Below are 20,381 nucleotides of genomic sequence, written 5' to 3' on the forward strand. Positions count from 1 at the left end.
ATTGCTTCTTATACTTGACTAAAGTGTTTTGTGAACTAAGACTTCTTTACACACACAGCTGACCAATATGACATTTCATTGCCTACTACACCTGTGCTGACATCAGAGCAAAGCAGCATAGCTGCCAACAGAATGAGAACTTGATTGCTGATGTATAAAACCAGCCCTTGTGTAAAGCTCCTTGCGCAGGCAGAGGGAATGTCTTTTATGTGTCTCAAGTTTAACTGAGTGTCTCATCTAAGCTGGGTTACATAAACTAAAATTATCCAAATTATCCAAAATTTTTGCAAATTTTATTTCTTCAAATGAAAATACTCATACTAAAGCTGAGCAACCCAACTATTGCAGAGGCAGAAGGAAGCCTAATGAGACAAAGAAAAACAGACTTCCCATAACTGAGTCATGCTGGAAGCTTTTTTCCCTTTATGTCTAGAAGTCTGAACATTTAAATTGGTGCATATGAAAGGAAATCCTGCTGGAGGAAAGGTGCTCCAGTAAGGCAGGGGGTTCTTGAAGAGATGAAAGGGCTTAAGGAATTCATGAAGGACTGCATTCTGTCCCAGTGCAATATAGTGGTTTTACAGCAGGGATCTGTGTCTTTTCTATAAGTAGAAATGCTTGGAATAAAAAATAGGAGACAATTTGAAGTCAGCTGACTGGTTCTCTTCCTCTCTTTGGTAGCAATTGCCTGTGTCATTTGATCAAACTCTGTCTCTCGTGACATCTCTTTCTGGATCAGTAAACACAATGTTGTCAAACTTAGCTGTTCAGGCTGTGTTTCTGCAGTGGGTTGTGTGTTTACTGATAGGAAATGACAGAGTAGGATATTTGTTCACTGAACCCTGAACTCTCTCCAATGAAGCTGGAGAAAGGGCAGCCATTGAAAAGGCACTCAAATATGCTTTTGAAGAATATTTATTTACTTGCTTTTGAGAGGCTAATTTTTCACTAGTTGATGCAGTCCGTGGGCTCCTATTGGTGTACAGTACAGTTTGAAAGTCACTGGACTAAGGCAGCTTTTTTTTTGGTATGATCAGAGAAGGCTATACTAGAAGGACTCTCCAGAGAGAAAGAATGCATCATTTTGTCACAAAAAAAAAAAGAATAATCTAGCCAATCTATTCTTGGTCAGAATTCTGTGAATGTTAAAAGGAGAAAGATCATACTGTTAGGAGGCCTGATAAACCAAATCTTTTCTTCCTTCCTCTAAAAGGAACATGATTAGGATTAAACTTCAGGAAGCTGTTCTAAGTGGGATGGTAAGGAAATGGTGCTATAAATTGTTGAATGTCCATATCAGCTCTGGAACCAGCATAGAGAAGGGTGGCAGTTTCAGTGTATTTCATGTTGTGGAAAGGCACTTCTGAAATTGCTTGTCCCTCTGTAAGAAAACTACTGTCTAACTTTATCATTTAAACCACAAACCATGGATTTTCCATAACTAATTTTCATTCATAGTTTTGTGATGTTCGAACCTTTCAGTGCAATGTAATTTTCTGCATAATTACTGCCTGTAGTTTTGTGAGGTCTGTTGATCACACTGTGTGTGTGGTCATGGTTTAGGTTGAGCTCAAAGTTATAGTGGTCACTAGAAACATAAAAAACACCAGATGGAGCCAAACCTGGGGGACATACATACAAAGTGGGACATACACCTCAGGATCTATGTCCTCCTTTACACTATAGAAGATGGAAGATCCATGCAGAAAGCAGCTGTCGGAAAAAAAGAAAGTCCTTGACCACACAGATGATAGAGATCTGCTTTAGTTCACAAAGTGCAGGTTTAGGTTTCAGGGAAAGTTCTGCTACCTATCATAGCTCCAGATGTTCTAGAAGAGTTTGGTACCTCTAAACAGCACAGACTCACTAGCTTCAGTGCCACTTTGCTCAGTAAGTCCTGTGGGCTCTGCCTTTACATGTATTTCCTTTTTGTCAGTTCTGAATTTACCTCCTTTCAATTTCACTGTATTAAAATGAGATAGGATAAGATGTAGTTTATCTATACTGCTTGTTATCTCTCCACTCTGAGACAAGCAATCTGGTCTTTTCAGTGTCTTCAAACAAGACATGGTCCTAGCTTGAGCAAAAAGTACAATCATACAGAATTTACACTACACTGTATGCAGGTTCTAAGCTCACTGAGATGGGAATAAATATGACATAGCAGTTTCTAAAGACAGGAACAAATTGCTAGTAGATTATCTATGGAATAATACATAATATTTTGTTGATTAATAAACTTTGTCAAGGTTGCACACTAATTTTCCTGTGAAATGGATCACTTCAGTGAACTAACAGCACTATTGATTTCGAATCAACTCACCAGCAAATGCATCTTCATTGTTTGTTTTCTCAGCTGGATTCCAATTTCTGGACATAGTTACTGTTCATAAGTACTTACCGTATTACTGCTGGAAGAAATTATTTGCTATTTGTGCCCATATAATATAGCTTTTGGTCCTTGAGTGAATAGCTAAATTTTTTAAATGCTGACTTTTGCAACTACTATTGTTTGTACATGACAGCACAACTGATTGTATTTTATTTAAGAAAACAAAGCAGTCTATCTGGACCATTTAGATATTAAAGAGGCTTAAAAGACAGCAGAAGAAATACATTAATGTTGTTTACTCATTTATTGACTACTCCAGTCTTTTCCATATTAAGACTCTTTAACATACTTCATACATATATCACTTCACACAAAATTCTGTATGAGTTTTAGTTAATTGAAATATTTTCCACAACACTGAGAAGTTCAGCAACTAGCTAGTGCATAAAAATCAGAACACAAAAATAGCTCAAGAGTCCAGGTCAGTGATCTCACTGAGTGTAGTTGATAAGACAAACAAGTAGTAAAAAAATGGAAAGTTTATTTTGTTTAAATTATTTTCCTTTAAATACTGAAAGAGATTCTCTGCAGTTAGACGTTTGAACATGATTTATAAAAACAAACCCAACTCTGCAATAACTTACAAATGACCAAGGAAACATCAATGTGTAGCTACTCAGACCTTAAGTGACTAAATTTTGGGGGAATATTTTCCTAACTTAATTACTTTACAGCTGGAATTTTACAGAGATGAGAAATTTTGAGATCTAGATTACAGTTACATGTATTGCTAAATAATTATGATTTATTTATTTATTAAACAATTAAAGACAGATAATTAGATAAGAATTGTAAGAAAGACAACTAATGTTGTGCATTAATTAAGCTCATGTCAGTATTCTGTTAGTTGCCCTGGAATACACCATTACCTAATAAGTAGTTTGCTAGCAGAGTGCAAAGGATATTTCTCTGCTTTCTGTCTTTGTGGCAGGACATACAGCAGTCTGCTTTTAGTCTTAAGTAAAAAAATACGATGTTTTTTCATGAGTCTGTTGATCTGGGCACTAGGTGAAAGAGTCAATGTTTTGCCCTTCTCTTGCTCATTCCCCCTCCCTCTGCCAGACAGTAGGGGAGAAGCAGCCACGTACCTAGAAATACCAGGAGTCTGGGCAACTTTGAAATACTGTGGCTATTTTTGGTACATCTGGATGATAAAATGGTGAAGAGATTAATTTAGCTGTTCAAGTTTGGAAAACAGACTCTACCAACTAATGTTAATTCTTCTTTAATATGTATAAATAGGAATTGTACGCAACTTCCAAGGAGCAGAGGTGCCTTTACTATTATTTGCAAAAAATGCTTTGAGATGGCTTACATGCCTTCAGTGAGTTGGATGTAAATTTAAAAAACAGACACTGCAACAATGAAAATTTCTATATGACCAGAAAAGGAATCCGCAAAACCTAGTGCATTATCCAAGTATCTCAACCATGCACAGAGAGAACTGGGTTCCACAGAATGGGGTAAGAAAGTCAGTGTGTTGAAAGAGAGTCACTTTGAGCTGCATACAGGGAACCAATCACTGACCATACAGATTGAAATTAAGTTCCCACTTCTTTCTAGTGTCTACATTTGGGGTGTGTGTGTGTGTGTAGCATAAGTTGCCTAAGAACTAGGGGCATGTTCCCTTACTGGGCTATCTAGAGCTGTGCAGGTGAGCACTGAGCATCTCCTTTGCTTTAATGAGTGCTGTTTCAGCTGGTGTTTCCATGTGAGGAAGGACCCCTTTCCCTTCCCAAGAAGTGCTCTCTGCAGAGGTGATTGATCTGGAGGTGGGGATGATGATGTAGAAGTTCGTATCATTTACTTGATACGTCTGTGGAGAATGGCAGCCACCGCTGGTCTGTTCCCCAATGATGAGAGCTCTGCCCAGTCTCTTCATTATGTATACAAACTCTTCAGCAGCCCCAGCTGTCACAGCACTGGTAAGGATTATTAGTCCCTTCTGAGAGCCATACCTCTCTCCTGCCAGACAAGACAAAAATAATCAGAAATGCAACCATTTTCAGAGATTTATTTGCATAATGGAGCAAGAAAAGTCTTAATTTCCTACTTGTTATTACCAAAGAAGTTTGGAAATATACTTTGTATCTATGATGGTATTAAAACACATTTTACACTAGTCCAGCCTCTATACTGTAAAGACTATTGTCCTATGTGGTACTCTTGTTCTACATTTCTGGTTATAAGCTCCAGCAGCTGGGAGGCCAGCTCATGGTTACTACTGCTGGCTTTTCTGTGGCTTTGACTTACACGGGAGCTCTAGATCTCATCAGAGGACTGGTATAGGTGGGTGAGGAAAGCAACATTTTCCGCTCCTTCAGCAGAAATACTCAAAGCTGAGCCAGCAACATCTTCAGTTTCATCCCTGCTCTAGGAACATGGCTGTCAGAGAGCTGGCCTGAAAACTATGCAGGCGGCATTTTATGAAATTATAATTATAGTGGTTTCCCACAGGCTCTTTATAGTCTATAAATGGAAGCTGTTGCATGGCCTTTGTCCCAATCCCTTCAACAAATGCCCCTTATTAGGATCTGAGCCAAGTTATCTCATTTTCTTACATAAACCAGCTGACAGGAGTAGGACGTGTTTTGTACCTATTTTCAATGTATTGGAACAGCCTAGATAGTTTTTGAGGTTTAGTTCCTTTGAAAAAGTGGCCAAAGCATCATAACTGGGACCTAATAACTTGAAAACTACTATAAACAAAGTAATTCTTTAAGTGAGTTGCAGTATGACGTATAATTCTTAAACTGTAAGAGAGGGGCCTATAGCATGGTAATTAATTTCCACACCATCTTTGCCCTTCACATTTCACTATAGATGTAGTATCCGTTAGAAGACCTTTTTCACAGTAGATACGTATATATAATACAGGATCCGATCCAACTCCTTTGAAGTTAATATGAGCCTGCCTGTTCTCTTTGGTGGGAACTGGAATGTGTCTGTAGTAATTATATCCCTTAGCACAGCCCACCTCTGACCGCCTGGGAAAATAGATGGACCCTGCAGCCTGTGATAAAGTTTAAACATTTCAGTATGGTCCAAGCCAGTAATTGCAGACACTATTGTGACACCATTTTTTTGTTTTTTTTGGTACTGTCTTAGCTTTAAAAGGGAAAAAGAATTAAAACTAATGTTTAAGGCTTCTTAGCACTCTAGCTGCACTCTATGAGCACTCAAGAGCTCCATTTCTGCATGTTACTGCATCCTTTCAATTTCCACAAACAGCAGCCAGGGTGTGTGTGTTGAGGGGTGTGTGTGATACATTGCCAAATAACCTAAACTCACTCACATGTGAATGTGCCAAATAATCTAAACTCACTCACTTTTCTTTCTCTCTAACATTTTGTGAGCAAACTGGGCTATTGTGAGTGTTTTCATCTACTGAAATTGTGAATTACACAGGTAGAAAGTGAGGGGATACATATAACACCGTGAGTATTGGAAGAAATATTACAAGAGGTCTAGGCAACACAGATTTATTTTTAATTTTGGCAACTTCTAAAAAAAACAAGTTCCAACCAGTATAAGCAGTATTCAGCTAAACTTCTGGGAACCAGTTTACAAACCTCTGTGCTTAACATACCCCATTCCTAGGAGCAATAAACTGTTACTTGTAGATAGCATTGGGGAACATGGCTGAAATGCACATTTTTGTTTTAATATTCTCTGCACAGCTTGAATTAATAGTGGTCATGTGCTTTCACCAAATGAGTTATGGTTTCTAATGGCTGACTTTAAAATACCCAAGGAGGGACAGCTGAAATGAAAAGCTACTCTAAAAAGAAATTGACATTTTACCTTTCAGCTGTGGCTCAGTCCATATTTCCTTTACTGAGTCAGTGGGTCTGTCATAAACTTTGTCCAAGAGAATTTTATGTCCTTCATCAAAGAAGTATGAGCATAGGATTGCTATGGAAGTGGTGGAGCCTCCAACATTGTACCTTTTCAGAAATTAAAAATATTAAGGAAACAATTGAAAATTTGAAGCAGACAGTAAGTCTCCTTTCCAAGTATTGTTCCTTAACATCAGTACTGAGAGGGGTTACGGCTATAATTTTTTACATTTACATTCATTCTCCCCTATCAGCATGTGTACATTTATCAAGAGAAACAAAATCCCGTCTAAGAGTCTTGGACTGTTATTGCCCACAACTGACTTCAAAAGCAAACATAAAACTGAATAGTCTCTTTTTTTTCTTGATTCAATTTGGAAAAAATTCAGAAAGTAAGCAAAGACTCTGAATCTGCAGAGAAACATCAGATTCTTGTTAGTCTTCTACTCTGAATAACCCATGCTGTTACTGACATATGCAGCAGGAGTAAATGCCTAAACCCCATTTAAGAAACATGTTTGTAGAATGTTGTGTTCTTATTTCCTGCTGCACACAATGGGAATACTCGGTGTTTGGCACTTTATAATATCACGCCATTTCTTTTTGTGCCTAAAGACTGTGTTAGCTGCTTCATTTAGGACAGTCACGTTTGCATACTTTGGTTGTAGTTTGATTTCGTACCAGTCTCTGAAGAATAAATTCACTGAGGAGCCTAACTGTCATTGGAGAACCCCTGCTATGAATACAAAGAATGGAATATCAAAGTATTTTTTATCTGTCCCTCTTCACTAGTACTACAGCATATACAGCACTGGAGATGTTTGTACTTTGATCACTACTAGTAGGAGATCGATATAGTGCTTTCCTATAGGTGATATTCAGAGTGCTTGATGCAGAAAATCCTTCAAAAACCTGCTAGGAAATGAGTTTTGCTCAGTCCAGTTCATAACTAAGTTTTTTCACCTCCAGAAAAGGATTAGAATACCCAGAAAGCCTCTGTCCAAAAGAGTGAAGTTACCCTTTTACTCTGCAGTATTTGGGAGCTGTATGCTGGCTTCACACCGTGACTGGCTAGAACTGAAATAAGACTTTTCAGTGTGTCCCAGATAGCAGTATGGTGTCATGAGGTCCCACTGCTGCTCCTGCACAGCTCAGGAGGCAGCTAGATCCAGAAGAGCCGTGATTCCCACAGCTACCATCATAGCTGAAATGAGTGGCAGGCAGCTAGAGCAATGCTGGAGAGCTTTTCCTGGGAGTCTCTTGCAGAGAGTGAAACTGCAGAAATTTTAGTCAGTAATAATGGCTGAGCAGTTGCTAAAGGTTTAGTTTAATTTCATTACAGACTTCATGTGTGACATAAAGAAAGCTGTTTAGTTTACCAGTGTCTCAGTGCTGTGAAAGTTAAAAACCAGAAGTTCATGAGTGGCACAGCTGTTCCAGGGAGGAAAACTTGTAAGATGAGAAACATTATTTGTTATGGCTAATCCATGCAAAAGGGAAATTATCAGTCTTGCCTTAAAATCATAAGATGGTTTAGGGAGAATTTCAGAAGGTAAAATGTTTGGAATTCTTTTTTATATGCCTTCAGAGACTGGGTCTTTTGTGTACACTCAAAGGACTAGAAATACATTAAATATAAAAAAATCCAAAAAAATACAAACCAAAATCAAAGTAACGCAAGAAAAGAACTACAGTGATACCAGTTGGTACCTGGTACATGATTTCATCTTTGCTGTTTTATTACCCCTGGCCCTGATACAAGTTTTAGCCTGGGAGAAAACTGGGGCAAGAGTGAGTAGTCCCAGTCCTATCTCAAGTCTATGGGAAGATGATGGTGGTGCCTTTGATGAATCTGAATTCAATTATGGGTGTGTTTTGTTGGTTGCTGCCCTGCCTCCTCTGCTCAAACAGTAAGATATTTCTCTCTGCTCTCACTGCCATGCTCATCTTTTCCTGCATATGCTCCAAATCCCAGAAGAATATTAAGAAGACTACTAAATATCAAAAGCCCCATGGTGGCATTGGACATTAATGGTTCTAGCATTAAAAATGAAATCTTACAAAGGCCTTCTTTAATTGATAATGGCAATGTTCTGGGCTCACAAACATCAGGTCTGGACCAAAATAAGGGAATTATTTACCTAAATGTTGTATGGAAATGTGTATTTGTGATATTCATCTGCTTTTATAGCTGGCAGCAAATGGATCTCATCTTCTGGTTCACAAGATTTGGAGCATTGTTGACACACTGGAGTTCCAACAGAATCCTTAGCTGAGAGCAGGCATATGAAGCTGTATCTTGCAGCAGCACCTAGGAGTGCTACAGTACCTTTATGTCACCTTTGCCTCTGTGCATAAGGGTCATTCCGTACAGGACTGATTACTCAGGATAATTTAGCATTGCAGATATGGCAAACTAGATGTTGTAACACAGCCTTACTCATGGTCTGTTTTTTTGACTGTTCAATCACTTGACCACTGCCTGCAGTGAAAGATTTATTTAAGCCGCATATATAGATATTTTATATATAACTAATATAAGGCACGTACAGCGTTTGATTAGGAAGAAATCAGAGAAAGAAAATATTTGGGACATCCAGGATTGCGTTCTACAACATATTTCCTAAATTTTGCTATTTAGTTCTAAACATCTCAAGTGATGGTGCAATTTGTCTTGAGATATACTTCCAGACTGTTACTGTTTTCCTTGGCTGCTTTCCTTTTCTCATTTAATCCCAGCAATTTTAGCCTGTAAACAGGACAGTAAGCCATGTAAAGCTAATTCACTATTACAAATAAAATGCTGTTTGGAAAGTGTTTTGGTTATTTGCCATGCAAAGGTTTACCTCATGTCTATGATTAATGCATCTGTGTGAACAATTTTCTTCCAAACATGCTCTACCAGTAGGTCGGACACCTGGGTTAGAAGTTCACAGTCTCCAAACATATCAAATCTCAGATAGCCGATGTTGTTTTCAAATACATTTGTGTGGAATGAAAATTTAATCAGATCTTCAAATACTTCCGGGGAAGGGATCTGAAAGAGTTTGGGAAAACAAAACAAATCATTTGCTGGCACTGATAGCTTGGCACAAGATTTAAAAATAATTATGTGGATCAAGTTTAGTTCAGGTGGGATATATGTGAGGAATATGACCAAGTTAGAGGAATATAATAAATAATATTCATACTTTTGCATATTAAACATAGGTTAGCATTGGCTGCTGCATTGCTTTCCCAGCATAGGGTGCATCAATAACATGCCCAGAACCTGGATCAGGCACCTATTTGTCAGGGCTCAGTTTATTTTTCAAAAATACAGGAATTTCCTTGGATCAAACAAGCTGAGAAGGCTACAAGAACCATCCCCCAGCCTGCAGCATAGGCCATTATCCCAGGCCTGCTACCCAAACCCACTTGCTTCCTTCAGCAGTTCTTTCTAAATAAGGCTCCACTCTAAATAAGGACTTTTATAATCTCTTGATTAGCCTCAGCTGACAAACAGCTGCTGGTTACAGGTGAGGTTGGCCCCAGCCCCTTTTGATTATCCAGTGCCTCTGACAGTGAGAAACCCGATGTGTTGGGCATGTGCTAGGATACTCAGGAGGTAGACGTGTTAAATCTCTCTTACGGTGGACATGTGCTCAGAGTCTCACGTGTTAGTCTGTGATTAGTTTAATTTTGTTTAGCTTATGTTATTAAACAGCAGAATTTTTTAGCAGCGATGTGTAGCCAAGTAATAAAGTTATCCTAGTAACCCCTGCATGTATCGGGACTTAGCCTGCTCCTATTGCCAAACTTCTGTTTTGCATACATGTGTCTGAAAACTCTCCTTCAGCTTAAGAAGAAAAGTCTTTGGGATATATATGATTTATGTGACCTTCAGCAGTTTGGCCTCTTCTCTTCAGGCTGGCTGTGAAAACTATTTTATACTTGTTTTTAAATCAATTGCCCTCTGCCATAGCTCAGCTCCAGACAACCCATACTTTTACATCCCAAAGAACAAGGAGTCATCAGTGAGCCATGTGCCAAAAGGTGTTCTCCCAATCTGCAACATACCCTACAATTTGGAAGGCACTTGGGCTTTTTCTGCAGCTGTAGAGGAGTCAGGCAATCTGCTGCCCTACGTGTAGTGCTCTGGTCTGGGGATGTGCTCCTACCAAAAGCAGGTCTGCCACAGCAGAAAGAGGGTTTCCAAGGTGTGTGAATGCAGCTGTATTTGACATAGCTCAAGCACTTTACCTGGGGGAAAATTGCCCACCAAATCACGCTTCCAGCTGCCCTGAGATTCTTCATGATTCAGTGCCTTCTGTATGCCAAAATTTCAAACATTAATTTAAAAGCCCTATTGGCCAGTAGTTGACCTGATGCTAACAGCAAACTTCACTGAGTCCTTTTCTGTATGCTTCTTTCTCGCTGTACCTTGTGGAAATAACCATTATATCTGGACTGTAAACATATCAGTCCAGCACTACTGAGTTTGTCATTTCCAATCCACTTCCCAGTGACAGCAATGCTACTTGATCTGTCCACTGTACTTTGATTAACAAATCAGTTTTGAAGAATATATCCAGCATGCATTGCATTGTTCTGATAGAGCTTATATCTAGTTCAGAGGTACTGGTCCCCCCAGGAGAAAAAAAATCATCACTCATTGGTAACATCTATAAATAAAACTGTTGTGTTACTTTCAGCCATTTACTAATGATATTTTAACTGAACACACATTTCTTAGTTCTATCTCCAACAGTAATTGCTAGATGCATACCCATTAGCATGTTGATTAAGAATAACCTCTTTGTCTATGTCTGGTAATTTTTTTTCCAACTTGTTCTTTTACTGTGCTGCATCACATGTTCACTGAGGACTTTAGTACTTGTTAGCAGTGTTGCTAATTTTTGAAAATTCATTACAGATTTCAAGATGGGCAGGTTGCTTTTAAAGACTTGGGACTCATGGGGTAAAATTAATATACAAGGATCCCAAAGAAACTCTTCGTCTTCATGTTTGAAGGGAAGGTATGGAAATATATCAATTCTGAAGGCTTTAGGAGCAGAAGTTATGAAAATGTAATTTTGGGGCAGTGGGGAAAGCCTCCTAATTTTTAAGCAAAAGAGGTGAGTAGGCTGGACCGACAGTAGAGCATTACTATCCTCAAAAACCACAGTTTCATGACACTGGCACATAGGCCATGTGCTGCCAGTACTTAAGGAGGTAAGCCTAGCTTCAGAGAGCAGTAGCACACTCTTCTTTGGAAGGCAAGACTGTTTGCTGGAGAAGGACAAGCTGGGACAGGATGCAGCTGAAGGTAAGACCTTGCTGCTCAGTCAAGCGATGTTTACATACAAATTACTTGATGTTAAATACAAACCCTTAGGTGCCTTAGTAAAAATACTATAAGCAATGTGGCTAGACTAAAGTATCTCCAAGCTAACACCACTTAAGCCAAGGAAAAATTGTTTTTTCTTAACTATATAGGGTCTCTAGCCCTATTCTGCAGTCTCCTTCCACAGGTGAGTGGCCTAACCGGAATAAGTGATGTGACACAAAATAGGAGCTAGAATGTTGCCTTAGGACTCATACATGGAGTTTCATCCCTGAATCTGCTACTGACACATACCCCAACCATAGGCAAACTACTTTCCTAACTGTGTATCTCTTAGCTCTTTTCTTCCTTTTCACCTCTCCCCTAACTTGTTCTATCTATTTAGATAGAGACTGTATTTTCATACCTAGTTTTGTGCTGAGCACTGCAACATAACGCTGTTTTACGTTAAGGTTGCTAGTACTGTCAGCTGCCAGCTGTTAAAACGTTATCAGCCAACATCCTTGTGCCATTGCAAACTCTGAGATTGGTTTAAGAACCATGAGATCTTGGGGACTGAGTGGCAGAGTTGTGCCGTTCTTTCTTGGAATAGCATTTGGGTTCTGCACAGGCTGGAATGGAACTGTCCATCCTTGTAGGTCTCCCAGCTCAAGGACTGAGCAGGATCAGCTATATCACTGACAGCCAATTCTCACTTGCTCTTAAAAACACCCATATCACTGGGTGATTTCTGGGCAATTCAGTCTAGTACGTCACCAGTCTTACTATTACAAAGATGTTTTTAACATCTAGTGTAAACAGTCTAAGTTCACTACTTTCCACAGTTTAAATGCATTCCTTCTTGGCCTGTTTACCATGGATAAGGGAACAGATTATTCTCCTCATGTTTGAAACAGCCTGTTACGTATCTGAGGACCATTCTAATGTCTTCTCTCAGTTTTCTTCTTTCTGGAATAAACAACTCAAAACTTTTAAACTTTTTCAAGATTACTCTTATTCAGTCTTCTCTTTACTCCTGTTCCCCTTTTCTGCTGTCTCCCCACTTGAGGAACATCTTTCCAGAAAAACATTGCCCAAGACTGCACATTATATACTCTAGCTGAATTTTCTTTAGAGCTGAGTGTAGCAGACTTCACATATTTTACTGATTATATTCCTCCTTATCCATTCCAGTTTGAGGATTATTATTTTTTACTGCAACAACTTGACTCTATTAACTTGTGTTCAGCTTATGAACTCTGAAGAACCCATATACTTTTTTAACACGACTCCCCACAAACAAGCTGTTTTCCTCCCAGAGCTACGCAGTCAATTACTATCACCCTAGAAACTGTGTGAGAACCCTGCATGTGTTCTTATTTAACCTCATCCGTCTTTTCAGAGATCATTTCTCCAGTTTTTTCCAGAAATATAGCTCTGAATTCTAATCCTGCCCTCCATTGTACCAAGACAGCCAGGACTGGGGGGGAGGTTACCACAAGCAAAAGCTGAAACCCGCTGGGACAGTGCTGTGGAAAGGATTAAAAGAGGTTATTCAAGGCTTTCAGCCTCCATTGAGGGAGTACAGGGCAGAGTGAGAGCTGTACTTTCACCCTGCAAAGGATGGCACTACAAAGCGGTGTGTAAGCCTGCTCTGACAATACACATACTCATTGCAAACCACTGAACTATCATGAACATGAACTAAAAAAGGTGAAGAGTCAGTGACAGTTAAACATGAGTCATCATTTTGGCTTGCATGAACTTCTGCAGTTCCACTGACTTTACTGTGGTTATGTTGATATATATCAGCATCATATGGGCCCACAACAATTTTGTTCCACCTGTTAGCAACAGGTGTAGAAATTTTATTATCCATCTTGACACTTTGAGGCTGAGTATTTTGATTTCACTCATTTATGAAGGGACATAATCAAACTATGCTACTTTCTGGTGAAACATCTGTAACTATTTTCTCCTTCAGCAAGTACAATACTCTGCTATAGATAGATATTTTTTTATCTGAGAAAAGGACTTCAAATGGAGGAACAATTTCTCTTTCTAAAGGAATAATTTTCGTCTTCTACTCTGATCATAATTTAGAACTTCTTATCTAAAATATTAATACAAAAATTCTCTTCAGTATGAAGACTGCAATCAAAGTATTTGGACAGTATCAAGGAGTCAAAAGAGTCATTCAGGGAGAGTACTGTCACTTAAAATTAACATAACCACATTTGCTAAAATCAGGCAGCAGTTCTTCTATATGTAGCCAACATTACTCAGATATTCATGAACACAAATGTTTCAGTATGGGAATTAAGGTATGACTGGAGAGAGGCAAACAGAGGAATAAGAAGTATGAATTATTGAACTGCACATCAGCAAGTTTACAGAGTTCTGCCTTATAGGCAAAATGCTATTTTCTGAATCACAAACAATGTATAAAATATTTGCCTCTGGGAAGTCTGACTTTGGAAATGGCATTCATGCGGCAGACAACTCCAGCTAGCATTGACCTTGCTGCTATCATAAAGGAGACATATTCAGTACCCATATTATGCTTCAGCAACTATTCCAGTGTAGCAGATGCAAAGGTCTGCATACATTTCACTTGTCTGTCTGCTGTGTCCCATCTCATCCTTCTTGCAGTTATTCACCATCACTTTCATTTAATTGTGTTGGATCTGCTTCACTGTCAAGGTCATTATAAAGAAAATCCCACTGTCAAGGGAAAGGGTGGCTTGGAAGGTAGGTAGCACAAGAGAAAAACTAGCTTTTAGGTGTTGGAGGAATAAATGTGATACAGATTAAAAAAGCCACCTTGTCCATTATAGAACTGTAAAAAAACCCAACCAAAAACTCAAATGCAATTAGTGTCATCATATAAGCTTCAGTGTAATCTTACGGCATTTGCTCTCTGGGTTATTGGAAGGGGGTATTCCTGAAATATTAAACAGAAAGCACCCCTCTTGGCCATGCAAAAGCAAGGCAGGAAATGAAAATACTTTTGCTGCCCAGTGGTGAATATGTGGAATAGGTGAATTTTCTTTTACCTCTATCAAAAGGAAAAGCCTTTACTTCAGTAACTTCAGTGTCTTCATTCACTCACTCTCTTTCACCTTAAAATGTTTTAACACAGCTCTCTTGTCCCTGTCTCTCAATTTCCTCAAGCACTGGAGGGAATGCATAGGTCTTTGGAAACTATTTTAGCCTCATAAGAGACCCATGCTTCTCCTCTGCTATTTGTACATTACTCCCCTTGAAGAAATCTCACATTTGTCCTGATTTTCATGTACACTGATGTGATCTCTTTCTTACATATGTATTCCCAATATCTTCCAATCATTTTGCTTGACAAAGAACTGAGGTAAACATAGGCATTAATCAGTATAGTAGCTTTTTCTCACCAGCTCTATTAGGATCAGAATTTCATGTCATTTGACAAATAAGGTATTTGTCCTGCATATCCTGTTCTCAACATTCAAGGTCTGAATAAGGGTTTAAAATGGCCTACAATATCTATTAACAGCCTTTCAGTGAAAGCAGTGACTAATTTGCAAGATTGGCCTACACTGTAAAATGGGAAGAAATTATGATCTATCACTACTGATATGTTGGTAATAATTTAGCAGGGAGATCTGTCAAAAACATTCTTAGAGTAAAGCTTTCTACAGCTGAGAAATGTAGGCAGGAAAAAGAATGATGAAATAGAAAAAATATTTAATTAATTAATTATTTCAATTTAAGCCTAGAGGCAAGAATGGGGCCAGCATCTCTTGGTTAACAAACTTGAAAAACATGCCTTCCCCGGCAATGTTTAGACTTTGTCCTTGAACTTAATGTTGGAGATAACACCACAAAGGTCATGCTCACTTTAAATCATGCATACCAAGAACTTCAGAGGGTGGAAGCCCACAGATTTCCCCCCCCAGAAAACATTTAAGCTACCTGACACTTGGTATACTCTGGTTCATTGCAAAGGCAAATGCATTCTCTTCAAAAAGCAATTTTATAAATCCCTAGAGAAAAGACGTCTCTGATAGCCACACTAGAGCAGCAGGCAAAAAGAGGTTACTCCATGCAAGAAAGGGATCAGGTTATCCTAACCCTCCTTTAATTTGAAGATGGGATTTTAGCAAGTGCTCCTGGGAGCTCTCGCCAGCACAACAATGGACAAGAAAGACTGCCAAGGCAGACCAGTGCATAAATACCCAGGATCAGAACAAAGTACAGACTGTTACGCAAACCACACAGCATGGGCAAAAGTAGGTTATTAAAAATCAATTTCTCCCTGGGGTCACATAACTTCACACAGATACTTCTCCTAAAGTATTTCTAGGTCACTGGGAAACTGTCTGATGCTGAGACTGAGATACAATCAGAAAAACTTTCCACTATCACTACCAAAGAAGCTGCTTGTTATTCTTGTGTAATATAAGTCAGGTACAATAATTTTATATAGAAAAATCCATTGAAAAGTATGTGGCTGAATGTTTTGTGGTGTATGCATGTACCCTGGTCCAACCAAATTTTTCTTAAATTACAAACTTGGTTTGTAATCAGTGGGATTCTGCATTAATTTGTTATAGCTTGAAAAGCCATAGCACTGAAAGAGAGGATTACAAAGACAATGAGGTATCTTCCCTTTAACCATGAAGCCCGGCATATTTGCTTGTGCAGATGGCAACTGAAAGAAATTTAGAGCTTGAATGTTGTTCCCAAAATAAATGCATCCAGAACTATCATCTACTACCACAATATACTACCCTGACTTTCCTCCAAAATACACTCAGTCACTCACTTTTCTTCTGGGTACAGGTAAATCATGGTGGGTTTATGATATGGCCTAGAAACAAGATGTCTGACACAGTGCTCCCATTAGTTGGCATCAGCATAGCTGGATTCAAGAGAACTGTACCTGTTTTGGTGTGATCCCTGGGGTGCTGTCCTTGGCATGTTGAGGGATGTAGAGTAATTTCAGGTGCTCATCATCGGAAAGCGCTTGCAAGTTGGCAGTCACCTTCCTGGCCAGCTCCTCTTCTGTATTAACCCTTCTAAAGCTGTCTTTGTTGATGTTCTTGGTGAGGTTTAATGCTATAACAGCCCCAGCATTCACAAAGGCATAATTATCTGCTACAAGCTTGCCTACAGTTTGCAATGTCTGTGGCACCTGGGCACGCAGACTGGCAATTTGCTGAGCTACAGACACAGCTTCATTGGCCTGGACGGTGATATGTGGCTCCACCCCAGACACACTCCACACTTTGCCGGTGACTGGGCTGAGCACTACTTGGCTGGGGATGGAGGCATATAGGGAACTGTTACCAACACGATAAATGCCCACTGAGAGAGAACCACCTACTGTAGGCTCACCAATAACTGTGGCGCGGTATAGATCCTTCATAGAGCGAGTGAAAGCTTCAGCTGCTGACCCACTCATATGGCTTGTTAGGATGTAGATGTCCTTGAGAGAGCCATACCTCTTGCCTGTGACTTGTGGGAGAGTCCATACCTCTGTGCTGTGTGAGGTACTACGATCAAAGATGGTGTAGAGGTGTTGCTGAGGCTCAGACTCAAAGAAGTAGGAACAAAGTATTGGAATGGCAGTGGAATAACCACCTGTGTTGTACCTCATGTCAATAATCATGGCATCTGTGTCCACCAGCTTGTTCCACACCATTTGCAACAGCTGGGGCCCAATGGCCTTCACTGTTTCTGCCTCAGCCATCATATCAAAGCGAAGGTAGCCCAGGTTGCCTGGCAATACCTCAATTTTGAAGAGTGCCTCAATGATGTAGCTCAGCTCCTCAGGGCTGGGACTCATGCTGGGAAGCTGCTCTTCTGGTGTTGGTTCCACATGGCTGTGGAAGACATGAAGCCGATGGTCCCCTGAGGCCTCCTGCAAGTCACTGGTAAGCTGGGAAGCCAATGTCTCAAAGTCTACAGCTGATCGATAACCTCCTTGGGCTTGTTTAGTGCTCAGCATATCACTGGCCTTACCAGCCACTTCTGGGATGGCATAGTGAGCCTCTAGGAGTTGTCCGGTACTTTCCAAAAGTACTCGCATATTCTTGTGGAAAGCTAGCACCTCTACAGCCTTCTCCAGTGCATCCTCAGCCAACACTATGGCATCAGGCACAACTCCTCCACCCATCCAGCTTTCGCCATGGTTGTCAATGAAGGTAATGACAGGAACTGTGATAGTCAGGCCACAGGTTATTCCCTGCTCAGGCTGCAGAAGAGGGAAGGTACGGGTGTGTGAGAGGCTTCCTGCTGTGATCTCACCAATCAGTGTGGCACGGCCCAAGGACTGCATGAGGTAAGCAAACTCCTCAGCAGCTGTAGCAGTGTGGCGGCTGGTGAGCAGGTAGATGCCACGCTGAGCCCCATAGGGCTGGCCCAGAAGTTCTGCCTGACTGTTGTGCTCCTGTGTGTGGTTGGTGCGCCTGTCATAGGTTGTGAAGAGATGGACAGGACCAGCAGCAGGATCTTGGAAATAGGAGAGTAGCACAGGCACAGCAGAGGAGGAAGGGCCCCCTGGGTTGTAACGTAGGTCCATGATCAAGTTTTCTGTATTTTGGAGGGGCTCCCACACTTTGTGGACAATGTAAGGTCCCAGCTTAGCAAGCACAGAGGCATCTGCAAACTCATCAAAGCGCATGTAGCCAACATTGCCTGGCAACACTGACACCTTGAAGACAGTATCCACTAAGGCATGCAGCAGTTGCTCATTGTCAGGTAAGTTGGCTGCCAGTGCAATTGGCTTCTCAGCAGGGGGGACAGCAGCTTCACCTGGCATCAAGACTCGGACCAACAGGCGGGGGTCTTCAGATAAGGTCTGCATCTCAGAGTTGAGCTTGGTGGCCAGGTCCTCTGCTGACTGCACAGAAGAGAAGTCAGAGGTGCTGAGGTGCTGCAGCAGCGCTGGCACTCGGTCCACTAAGCTGTAATAGTCATTTAGTATGTTTGTGAGGTGGCTTAGGGTGCCAGGCACTGCTCTGCGTACTGCCAGGATGTCCAGGGATTTCTGTAAGGCTTGCTCTGCCTCAGTAGCCACACATGGCATCACCCCACTCACCTCCCAGCTCTGTCCGCCCCTACTCAAGGGGCTCACAGATCGTGACACAGGAACCATTATGTAGAAATTGGAGGGGCCAATACGCAGCTTCTGGATGTCCAGTGAGCCCCCAGCTGTCTTCTCCCCAACAGTGATAGCCCTGTTCATGTGCTTGAGAATGTAAGCCACATCTTCAGCCACTCCTGTGGTGTGGTGGCTGATCAAAACAATGACATCCTTGTCTTTGCTGTACCTCTCTCCCAAAACCTTTGGAAGTGTCCATATCTCTGTGGTGGTGTTGGAGGGCCGATTGTATACAGTCTCAACATGTAGCATCTTGTCTGCTTCATGCAAGTACGAAATGATGAAGGGGAGGCCAGAAATCTGTCCCCCGGTGCTGTGACGAAGATCTATCACCAAGGCAGATGTCTCTATCAGTGTCTTCCACACCTTGTCCACCAGAAAAGCTCCAACTTTCTGCACAACTTCCTGTCCTATGATATAATCAATCCTCAGGTATCCAACATTGCCCTCTAGCTTGTCATACATGACCACATGCTCAATAAGACTAAGGAGTTGCTCACGAGTGGGGGAAGCTTCAGCTTCTTGACTGGGATCTGCATGTGGTGATGGCTCATAGGAAATCACCAGTCTTGGGTCATTCAGAGCACCCTGCACACCAGCTGTCAAAACACTGGCCAGCATTTTTGGATCTGATATGTCCAGGATCTCCCCACTCTTGATTGCTTGTTCAATGGCTTCTTGCATGCCCACTAGGTTTTCAGGATAGCAGTAGTTATCCAGAAGGACTTTAGCCATGTCCAGCACTAGAGTTGGCTGAAAGATTTCCTCGGCAGGTATGCTGAATATGATCAGTGCTGAATACAGAAATAAATGTGCCTGGATCATTTTGTCTTCGAATGGAATAGAAATGAAGGAAAGAAGTCAGAAGCTCTTATTGATCAAGATGAATGTAACTCTCCAATGACTCTCTGTTCATGGATCACGCTGAAATCCCTGTGTTGAATCCAGGCACACTGAACAGATAAAAACCTTTTAACCGCGTTAAACCTTTAATCTCATTAAAATGGAGTGCATCATCTGAAGTGCACCAATAGATGAAGTTCAGCTAGCTTGTTACTACTTCACAGCTCTCTTATGAAACAGTAATAAACTTCAGTCATCAAGGATAATCTTTCTGCATCAGTTAATTATTTCCAAAAGGTACTACATTGCCTGTTATCAATGTCCTGGCTTATCCTGACAGTGGATTTCTTAAATGCAAATCTTGGATTTCAACCACAATTAGAACAGCAGTCATCCAGTCTTTTACCATTATTTATGGAAAGCTTATACCAGGAGATTCTTCAGTGACTTCGTTGTATCAATGTTCAATTTTTTTTCAGAAGTTGTTGACAATATATTGTCTTTGGTGTTTTTCAGTCTGAGCTGCAAAGGATTGTTCTTGCATTCTATGACTAAGGGCTCCAAACAAGGAACTCCAGACATTTAAAACAGCTTATAAAATCCAAGGTAATGACAGCTTGTTAATTTCTGTGCTGAGAATTGCCAGCATGTTAAGCAGAACTTTGAAATACATTTGCCTCAACATAATACAGCTAAATCTGAGGTGACTTTAATCTTCATAATTTGCACTCAATTAGGATTTACTTGTAATGCCATTGAGTAACATATGGTCATGTCTGATGACAGCTTCCAGCCAATAGACTTTAGGCTCAACACACCAAAATAGAATGTGGGGGATTGCTTTCTTCTGTTCACAGT

General features: G+C 40.5%; 1 protein-coding gene across 1 annotated transcript; it reads right to left on the bottom strand.

Moving 5' to 3' along the window:
* Positions 1-2,651: 2,651 nt before the first annotated feature.
* Positions 2,652-19,505, bottom strand: RBP3 (retinol binding protein 3). The gene is made up of 4 exons (XM_062606682.1): positions 16,458-19,505; positions 9,078-9,268; positions 6,197-6,339; positions 2,652-4,357 (listed from the first exon to the last, which is right to left on the bottom strand). The coding sequence occupies exons 1-4, from the start codon at positions 19,503-19,505 to the stop codon at positions 4,029-4,031; spliced, it is 3,711 nt and encodes a 1,236-aa protein (XP_062462666.1). The 3' UTR covers positions 2,652-4,028.
* Between the last annotated feature and the right edge of the window lie 876 nt (positions 19,506-20,381).

Source organism: Pezoporus occidentalis, unplaced genomic scaffold (genome assembly GCF_034315485.1).
Source record: "Pezoporus occidentalis ecotype Australia unplaced genomic scaffold, CSIRO_AGI_Poc_V1 ctg98, whole genome shotgun sequence".
In the NCBI taxonomy this organism is placed as follows: domain Eukaryota; kingdom Metazoa; phylum Chordata; class Aves; order Psittaciformes; family Psittacidae; genus Pezoporus; species Pezoporus occidentalis.

What these genes read in the sequence shown, in the direction of transcription:
- RBP3 (XM_062606682.1), bottom strand. Translation starts at nt 19,505, where the DNA reads ATGATCCAGGCACATTTATTTCTGTATTCAGCACTGATCATATTCAGC. An exon ending in GCATTAATCATAGACATGAG is followed by an intron (nt 6,340 to 9,077) that starts GTAAACCTTTGC and finishes ATTTCTGAAAAG; the next exon opens with GTACAATGTTGGAGGCTCCA. An exon ending in GACTGAGCCACAGCTGAAAG is followed by an intron (nt 4,358 to 6,196) that starts GTAAAATGTCAA and finishes CTTGTCTGGCAG; the next exon opens with GAGAGAGGTATGGCTCTCAG.